General features: G+C 30.2%; 1 protein-coding gene across 1 annotated transcript; it reads right to left on the minus strand.

The window, feature by feature from the left end:
- Positions 1-37: 37 nt before the first annotated feature.
- Positions 38-5367, minus strand: LOC123698892 (glutamyl-tRNA(Gln) amidotransferase subunit B, mitochondrial). The gene is made up of 6 exons (XM_045645706.1): positions 4947-5367; positions 4276-4727; positions 3851-4027; positions 3023-3175; positions 2346-2518; positions 38-708 (listed from the first exon to the last, which is right to left on the minus strand). Exons 2-6 carry the CDS (start codon positions 4660-4662, stop codon positions 54-56), a joined length of 1545 nt encoding a protein of 514 aa, XP_045501662.1. The 5' UTR covers positions 4663-4727; positions 4947-5367; the 3' UTR covers positions 38-53.
- Between the last annotated feature and the right edge of the window lie 5719 nt (positions 5368-11086).

Here is an 11086-nt window from a genome sequence, read left to right on the forward strand (position 1 = left end):
CTGTTTAATTACTACGTTACGAAAATAAAACAAAGTGCAATTTAAATATATCTTTATTTTTTCAACAATTCCTCCATTCTCTTAGACGCTAAGGACATATCAAGTTTACTATCCGATGTTTTAACTAATATACCTAATAAAGCTTTTAACACCTTCACTTTTCCATCTCTATATTGTTTCACCAATTTAGGATTATTTTCGATTACTTTTAGACATTTATCTGTTATTTCATCTTCGTCAGTAACTAACATCCAACCCTTTTCTTTGACAATATCTTTTGGTGATTTTTGTGGACTTTCTACAATTTCATCTAAAACGTTACGGCAAACATCTAGATTAATCTTCGTTGATAATAGTAAATCTGTAACTTCGATTAGCTGTTTCACCGTTACTTTACAATCAGCTACGTTAATTTTACGTTTATTAAGGACAGTCAAGAGATCATTTAAGAGAAGATTGGCGACTTTTGTTGGATTTCTTCTTTTGTCAATCGTCAGTTCGTGGAAGAAATCCAGAAGAGTCGGTTCGTTGACAAGCTGTATTGATATTTCTGGACGGAGCTTGAAGTCATTTATAAGATTTGTTCTAGTTTCTTCTGGAAGTTCTGGTATCCTGTCCCTTATGAGCGGTACACTAATGACGTCTTGTGTATCGTGTCTCGATGTTAAATTTAGACGAAGAGGCGGTAAATTGGGCTCGGGCATATATCTGTAAAGAATATATTATAGGATATAAGTTTTTAATAAAGTATGAATATCTACCATTTCTCTAAAATACAGTTCGTTTGGCAATTTGGCAATGTTTCTGAAATGTTTTTGTTGACATCAAAATATAGATCATTTAAAAAAGCCTACATAAAGGGGTTTGAAACTTTTTGTATGGACGCTGGCATATCGACCCGCCGCCATTTTGATTTTTTTTCAAAATCGCGGCGCACGATTAAAGTGGTATGTATGGATAGAGGACACATAGACGAACAAAAAATGTCTCATAACATAGTACCCTAAAGCGTCACATTACCGAGATATTTGGAGGTAAATATTCACTTATGAGTACGACAAACACTAAAAATAGACATAATACGTGTCTATATGCATAATATTATCTCCAAATAATCAATCCCAGGTAGATTATTATTATTACAGGAAGAAAGTAGGTATTCATTACATTACTTTATTAACATTATGTTTATTACATTTTTATGTAATGTATGTATGTTTTTATGTAATGAATCTACCTACTATCTTCCAATAAACCGTTATTTACCTCCAAATATCTCGGTAATGTGACGCTTTAGGGTACTATGTTATAAGACATTTTTTGTTTGTCTATGTATCCTCTATCCATACATACCACTTTAATTTTGCGATACTTAAACCGCGATTTTGAAAAAAAATCAAAATGGCGGCGGGTTTGATATGCCAGAAAGTTTCAATGCCCTTTAAATATTGACAAAAGATACCTATCATAATGCTAGCAAATAACTATTGACTGTCCATTGAAATAACACAATTAATAAGACCGGAAAAATAGTCATCGAATCGTAAAAGAGCGAGTATCTTATAATAATAACGAATAATAATTACTAGTAAATACTCAGTGCTAGAAAAGATATAAATATAAACATCAAGGACGTACAAAGTAGTTTTATGACCATATCAAAACAGGATTAAAAGACGCTTCCTTATGTTTATTTATAATAGGTATATATTACGAAACAAAGAAAAATAGCTACTTATGGTTATGGCTGACACGTGCGTATACTATTTTCGCTTCTAAACAAACAACATGTTAAATCCTATTTACTGAATGAATACCTATGTAAAATGTTACGTAACATTTCATAACATTTTCCCCTGTAGGGTTAAGCTGATGTTATGTTAACCACATTCACATTTGCGCATATATATAAATTTGTAAGAACAGGCGAAACTATCGTTATAGTCTATAGGTTTAACAAAAATAGTGAATTTGCAAATTCGCATCGGCAAAAACACTGTAGATAGGTTGTACGTATTTGGGTTTCCATAATACCATAAAACACCTCATAAAACAAACCTGCATTAAAATCAATCATAATATTATAAGTGAAAATTATTAGCCACAATTTACTTTATTTGTATCGTTTTCGCTTCATGCCATCTTACTTTGAGATCGAATGTTGTGTTGGTAACCTATCTACACCATAATCATTGATTTTTAAAGTATTGCGTCTTTTTTGCTTCATTAGTAATTACGTGTAGACCATACAATATGATACAGTTGGATATTCAAATATATGAGTTAGATGTTCCAGATTATCTGATCTTTGCATGTCTATTGTTGCAATGTAAAAATGCTTTTACCTGTAATCTTGAACAACTTCTTTGTCTCGCATAGGCACTGTAACCTTGGCAACGGCATCCCACGCTCTAGTTTCGTTTATAATTTTCCCGCCATTTTCAAGTACGGATTGTTGGCGATCTATTTCATGTCGAACAGCACTTGCGACACCGCGGATGGAACCGATATTTTTAATCTGTAACAATAAATTTTGTTTGTTTCATTCAATGTCATAATATGTTAGGAAGACTTATCATGACACCTATACTGCTTGTACATCTATTTATTTTCGGGGTAATATTATAATTTATCATTACTCTGTAAGATAAAATGTATATTAAAACTGATACAAAACACCAATAATATTATATCAGTAAGTACCTAACTTCTAATAAAACAACACAAGTGTGTCATCAATATTTTTCAATCCTATCCAATTACCCCGGCTTCCTACTTCTTTGCCTATAAATGTAGATAAAGAATTTCTAAAATGGATTTATCTATTGACATAACATACAATAACAATCTTTCCTTTTAATAATAAAAGTAAATATAGACTAAAAAAATATAGAAATTCAATTACCATTGTTAGGAAAAGAGCACAAATTCAAACCCCGCCTCACAATCAAATTAAAATCAAGTAAAAATGATCTGTTTTAGAAGCTTATTATGCTACTTATATAGAATATAATATTGTTACCTCAGTTCGAGTAGACAGTGGTTCTCCCTCTTTATGCATAGAGACATTAGCGTCCACTCTTAAAGCACCCTCTTCCATGCGCCCAGTACATGCTCCGAGCCTTTGTACTATTAACACTAATTCCTTGACTAACGCAGCTGCTTCTTCACCATCCTGAAAATAATATCAGAATAACATATTAAAAGAAAATTGAGATTTCCCATTTTCAAAATAATATTGAAATGAGAAAAAAATACTTTCTACATCCTGGAAATCATGTTGAAGTCACACATTTATAAACAAAAATTTGCATTTTTTACATTGTAGGGATTGATTCAGTGAAATATAAAATGTTTATTAATTATATTTTGGTCTCAAAATGATCTTATTTTTATCAGATGTACATTCATAATTTGAAAGAAAAAGAGACTTGATTATCAAGCTGACTACTGATATACCAACTCATATTTATTTATTTGATGATTGCAGTTGCTATTTTAGTTTAAAAATAAACTGAAAAGAAACAACTGTAGAAAGTTGCCTGGCTAGAAAAAACATATCCATATGTATTTATACCACAACTAGCGGTCCGCCCCGGCTTCGCCCGTGGTACATATTAACGTTTTCTCTACATAAGAACCATCCTCGTACTTCAAGGAATATAATAAAAAAAGAATTATCGAAATCGGTTCAGCCGTTCTCGAGTTATGGAATTACAACGAAAAGTGGCATTGATTTTTATATATTAGATATGTCAGGATAACCCTGAACTTTATCAATACTCAATTACTAAATAAAAAATATACCAGTCAAATTCCTTAATAAAATAAATAAATTAAATAAACAAACCTCTAAATCAGGTTCAAAAACTATTTCAATAAGGGGTGCTCCAGCTCTGTTTAGATCCACAAGACTTCGCTTAAGTTCTGCATCATGAAGGGATTTACCGCTATCCTGTTCTAATTGTATCTGTTTGATCTTTGAACTTTTGTTGTAGGGCTTCTTATGTACCCCCGGAGTATAAACCTGCGGATAAAAAACATTAGTTTTTTTGTAGTATTACAATAACTATAAACAAAGGAATTAGTTTGTAGTATGTATGATATGATGATTTTCTGCTGATTTGCTGTGAATTTACAGTTGTCAATAAGATATTTAAAACTACACACACCGAATCGGTAGATAAAACGTAAAAAGGCATTTTTCATTCATACTTTTCCTATAATTACAACTGTAATAATACAATATGTTAATAAACATATAATAATCTATACCTGAAATTTTATAACACCGTCATTAGCTAAAGGAGCCCTTTGTTGCGTAATTTGATAGCCCGACGGTAAATCAGCATAAAAATAGTGTTTCCTATCAAAACTTGATACTTCGTTGACTTTACAACTAAAAGCTAATGCGGTTAAAACACCTAACTCGACACATTTCCTATTTAATACAGGTAACGTTCCGGGTATAGCAGCATCGAACAAAGACACACAGTTATTCACAACTCCACCAAATGTATTTTGTGCACCAGAAAACAATTTTGAGTTTGTATTAAGCTGCGCGTGAACTTCTAACCCTACAACACTTTTCCACTTTGTCACATTATGCGATGAATAACGTTTATGAATCTTCATATATTTACTAATTAATCTTGACCGCATTTTCACTCTATACAGTGTTTAAACCACAAAATACACAAAAACAGCTGATGAATCTAAACTCCTCACTTTTGACAAGGTTAGGTTAGGTATGACAATGACAGTGACATTGATAAGGATGTAGTAATCCAATTATTTTATTATGGATTATACCGATTTTTTGTATATAAACTGATATTAGTACACTGTATATTTTAACAAAGTTTCATCCAATATAATATGTTTATTTTAATGTTCACACATAATTAAGTTTATACTAGAGCATGAACTATTTTAAAAAAACTCACCTAATCAGTGCCGCAGTCTTTGTGGTGAAAGTACCATTGTATAATTTATATCGCGTTTTAATTATAAATAATAAGATTCTAAAAACATAATTACCTACTCATATCTTAATTATATTTTGCATTGATATTTGACTAATTATTTAAAAGCTAAATTAAAGTATTTGTCTTATTAGATATCACATCGTTTATTAAAATATATTTAAAAATTTATGAAACTAAACCCGTAACCACTTCAAAAAGGAAAGAGAATAAGTATAGAACCATGAAGGCCAGCGTAACCTCGGCAATGGAATACATTTTTTTAATTTATTAGGGAAAAGCGTATAATTAGATACAACTCGCGTGTCAACGCGCGGAAAATGCAATCGTTTGCGACGTGCGATCGATTTCAGTCACTGGTAACAAATGAGCGTGCTGGGTGTGCACAAAACCTTGACGATAACTAGCATTAGCCGAACAAATACAAAAATATGGTTCATAATTAACTAATATAACTGATAGGACGGTGTTTTAAACTTTGCCGCATTATACGAAACACACCCACGTTTTACCAATACGACAGAAATTGTAAAATTTTAATATTATGCTGTTCGCTGACGTCACAACACTGTTTACACACCTCTTTTGATGTTTAATCAGGTAGTTCAAGATGGTATTTATCAATTGATCGTTAGGCAGGTAGGTAATTACTAATTAATTATGGGAAAAAATATTAAAATTTTCCAATTCATATTTTATTTAACAGTACGGACAGTTTTATTTAAGACGTTTTTTTAAACAAGCTACTTCCTTCATCCGTTTTAAAAAAATATACAAAACAGTTTATAACTTTGTAAGCCCTACAAACATATCATTTAGCAAATTTTACAAACGGTTTTCCCTATACCTACACTTTGGTAATTGGTCAAATCATGAAAATTATTTATCTAACAAAAACATACTTACACAAAACTATTCAGGAGTAACAATATCATCATACATACCTAATATGCCGTTTTTTATCCTGACAAACCCGGGGCAAGTAGCACTATATGCCAGAAACTAGAAAGCGATTCTAGAAAAATAATTGAGGAAGTACCTATAATTTTAATAAGTTTATTAATAATATGATATTGATAAGTATCTCTAAGATATAATGCTGTAGGTACTATATACGTACTTATCAATTTGATCTAAAATGGTGATAACATCGAACCAAATTGACAACGAACAATATGATTATTTATCGAAATTAAATCATTTTTTTACGCATTCACATTTACGACCAACTGCTCAGAAATAAAATATACCTAAGATACGGTCTATTTTTTTTACCGCAATATAAATCCTCCTTACAATAAAAACATACAAAAAATATGCTAAATAATATCATAACTAACATAAAATACCTACACTGCATAATATGAGAGCTCCGGGTTAAACCAAACAACATAATGTGTACTTATTACTCACATAACACGTTGGTATGGATATGTATAATTAAAGCTAAAAAAAAACCAACATTTTTCCATCGTAAAATGTTTAGGTATTTACGCTTATTGTTTTTGAGCATAGAGAACAAAGATCACGTAACATATACCTACAATCACACCTACAATCTACATACGTTTACGGTTTACGGAATAAATCGATTATTCCTAAATTATTTATTCAATGCCTTAATAGGTCACGCGAGGTGCTTCACCCGACACTGTTAAAATCAGTGAATAATTACAATTTTAAATGTAGTGTAATTGTTTAGAAAAGAGATATACATAAGACGTAATACATTTGTTTATAACAAAAAAAAATATACCTAATAAGATAAATTATTATATCTACTTAACTATAGATATTCCTACTATGTATAATTATTTATAGTACGTATATGAAGGATAAAATGAGGATCCTATGTAAGGATAAATAGAATTAGGTAGGTATAAAGGAAATGCTATGTAAGGATAAATAGAATGTGTATTATAATCTTATATTATGTAGTTATATAAATATACCTACTAGGTATATTCATTAAGAACGATTTTCTTGAAAACTGGTTTATCGTGTTAATATGTGTTAATATGTCGCGGAACATTTTCCACAGAATTTTTATGTCGTAAAACATTTATGTAGTTATTTACTTTTCTCATCTTCTTAATTAAAGATAGCTATACGTAGTATAATTTTATTATATAGAAACCTGGAACTTATCTAAGTACCTAAATCTATATATATTTTTTTTATTTAAACATTTATCAACATGATATAAAAATCGGTTGTGTTTATATATAGGTATTTTTTTACTTAATTTTATCGTTTCATAATATCGCTTATAATTACTTAACAACATTAAAATATTATTAGCTTTGCATATTATCGTATTATCACTGTAATTATCAAAAAATAATGAGTAATGACCTATAAGATTATCCCCTAATATTTCATATGAGCAGGTAGGTATTATCTTTATTATTAGCGTTACCTGTGTACCTACTACATATTAAATATTCTGTGGTATTATCGAAAAAAAATGAAAAATAAAATAAAATACAAACCCATTGTACAAACCACAAATTATTTAGAACCACAAACAGTTTGTCGTCTGAAACTTAAACAAACTACCTGAATTTAGCGTGATTTAGCTAACATAAATTGATTATTGAATTTGCATTTTTTTTTACATTATCACTATAGTTTTATGGGTGACTATATATCTTAAAAATAATAATTATATAGGTATGACTATCCACTTCTGATTGTATGTTAATGATCAAGCACGTTAACCCTTAGCTGGTATCGCCTTTTTTGGCAACACTACCGGTATCGTGGGTCAAATTTTACCCATACCAAACAATCTGTTGTAGAACGTAGATTTTTTATTATTTGTATAAATATGGTTAGTTATGAAATAAAAAAAATATTTTTTTACAAAATTAACTTTGTTTAATTTTAGAATATAAAAAAAATATCATGTTTTACACGCATTTGTAACTAACCTTATTTTTTGACACTTTTTGGTTAGTGTGAACTTAAAGCATAAAAAAAATTGAAATGTGAGAAAAACTTTAACTAAAATATATTTATGGCACTTCTCATATCTTTATAATAACAAAAAAATAAATTGCTTCTGAAATCAGCATAAAATAAAAAAAATGACAACCAAAACCAAAATGACTTCTACCATCAACCATCATCCTCATCTTCTTCACTCTCATCTCTCCTATTTTCGTTCCTCGTATTTTCTATTATTCTCATATTCTCCTCTTTGTTTTCACTGTCATCAGAACTTACTCCAAATACACTGTCTTCAGAGCAACTAACAGGTTCGGGACCGTCTCGATCGCTGATGATTTCGTCGTCACAAAGTTAGTTTACATTTGGTGTCCTTTCATTTCCAATTCCAAATCACCACTTAAGTCGTCCTGATTTGTCTGTCTTTCAAAAAGACCTCCATTGTAGTACAAATAAACACTAAAACAAAAAATTTAAGTAATTACACTCAGTGAAAAAAGTTACTTATTTGGTATCGTGGGTCAAACGTGACCCAGAAGGCTACTTACCTCCGCTCCTAAGATAGTCACAGTGCTGCACATCCACCTCTCGCCGCAGCTAGCGAAGCACTAAGAATACGTAGAAGCGCACAGTCGTTGCATAAATATTTAAAGAATTATAACCGAAAATGTTCGCTTCTGGGTCAAATTTGACCCACGATACCTGCTAAGGGTTAATTTTAAATGTGCCGATTTTCTCTAGATTTGTTTGTTTTTGTTGTAAATAATAGTAGGTATATAGTCATATTTCAGATGAATATTCTTGCACGTGAGCATCGAATAGTTTTTTCAAGATTCTGTTAAATGTTTTTGTTAAGGTAATCTATAGACACGTGATGAAGTCACATTGCTACGCCATGTGTGGATAAATAAATCTAGTTTTGATTATTTTTTTAATAGGTAATCGCATTTTATATGAAAATTGAATTGATAAAAATTATAGCTGAGTTTTTCTTGCCAAAATAGAGAGCGGGTAACGTATCTAGCTTTTTTATATATCATAGGTGCATCGTGCATTTGTGCGCCCCCCTAGATTACATCAATAAAATCGTAATATTTTGGTATTTAGAACTGACGTTTGAATTTAGATTAGTTACAGTGTCAGGGACAAATATAGGTAATTTCTTTTAAATCCTTTTATTTTTAATATAATTATATTAAATAATTAACTAAGTAGCTATAAGTTCTTAAAATATATAAAAATTAATGGATGTGAGAATGTAGCTACTTTGTTGATTATTCGTGGTTAAAAATTAAAATAAAGAGATCTAAACCACAATTTCTTACTAAAGATAGATAGAACACGTAGGTACTGGGTACCTATTAGATAAATTATAAGTACAGCTAAGATAAAGTGAAATAAAGTTAATGTAACAAATTATAGATAACAAATTAAGGACTTTATACAATTATTTACATCTAAAACTATCACTCTGTCTAAAAAAATATAATATATTATATAATATATATTATGTTAAGCTGGAACAAACAGCTAGTCACCCTAGCCCTATGCCCTAGCCACAGTATTACTGTGCCCTAGCTTCGCCCATGTAGAAGAAGATTTTTTAGTTGTTTAGTTTGAGAAAGAACCATCCAAGCAGCGATAACACACTGATTTTCCTGTTTTTTATCGATCTGATAGTACAGAATTTTCATATACGTATTATAAAAGATTATAATTTGTTATTATTATACGTTTATCTGTCACGCTATGGCGCACAAATAATAAAATCCCAAATGATGTCTTTAGTCAGTAGTAATTAAGCCGATCTCTATTAAAAAAATTGTACGATTATTATTTCTACAAAATTGCAATAAAGAGCAGGAAAAATTCAATCTAAGTTCCTTCCAAGCAGCATAGTTTTGGAAGAATTTCTATTTTGAACAATAAACCAATCAGAAACCAAATTCGTCACAAAACCAGATAGGTAGGTACCTACTACCTAGTAGCTTCTAGAAAAATTAAACGTAAGTATACCTACTTATGACATAACGACTGTAAGTACTTATTTGCTGAGCCTATTTGTTGAACTTGATGCGTAAGGTTAAAAACTGGTGCAATTATCCGAGCATCTTTGTCTTCGTCGTACTAACTCTACATGCACGCAGTTGAATGACCTGTGTAGGTACGCATTCATGACCATTGAGCCTTATGCTTTGTTTTTCAGTAAAATAAAATCTCAACTAACTAATACAATGCGCTGTTTAGTTTGTATTTAATGGATTTCGTTTATCGTGGAATTAGGTCACGGTATTTATGCTGAGTGGACACAATTATTAATAGATTATTTATTTTGTAATAATACATTAAAAAAACCAATAGGTACCTAATTTAAAAATATAAAAATAATAAATCATTAATAATACAGTTAACTAGGTATAACTACCATAGTACTTAATCAGTATTACAAATTTACATTAGGAATTGTAATATTGTGGCTATATTCTGATGTTGTTTTGAGACGTTGAGACACATCCATCAGCTGAAATAGATTGTGGAAGTGGATTATAAGAATTTTAGTTGTCTGCCCTAAATAGATAGGCAAACACATTTTATCAAATCTTTAATCTGAATCGACATCAACTATCAATAGTTAGAATAGAACAACGATGAATTCTCAAAATAAATGCTAGGTGACTAACTAAATGATATTTTAATTGAACTTTATTCGTTACTCGATAAACCGGACAGATAATATTATATTCCTAAGTACTTCCTATTTGTACTACCTTCTATTAAACTAACAAAAATATGATGATGTATCCAAAATCGTTGTTCGATACTCTTCCCCGGGTAAACAGGTGATCGGGTCTTCATTAATTTTGCCAACAATTTTGGAGCTAAATGATAGATATTATGTACATGTGTCTAATAATAATTGTACTATTATTTAATAATTCGGAAAAAAAATTACATTTTTCTTTTCCTACTGGGTCCTTGCAAGGATCGGGTACAGAAACATAAAATTTTTCACAAACTTCCTAAAAGTGTGGGTACGGTTGGTGATCAAAATGTGGATCGAGAAAGGTTGGAGATAGGTATGGATCTGAATTTTTTTTGATAAAATTATAAAATAATAATTGAATGTATATTTTAATACTTATATATACTTT

The sequence above is a fragment of the Colias croceus genome, chromosome 17 (assembly GCF_905220415.1).
Source record: "Colias croceus chromosome 17, ilColCroc2.1".
Classification (NCBI taxonomy): Eukaryota; Metazoa; Arthropoda; class Insecta; order Lepidoptera; family Pieridae; genus Colias; species Colias croceus.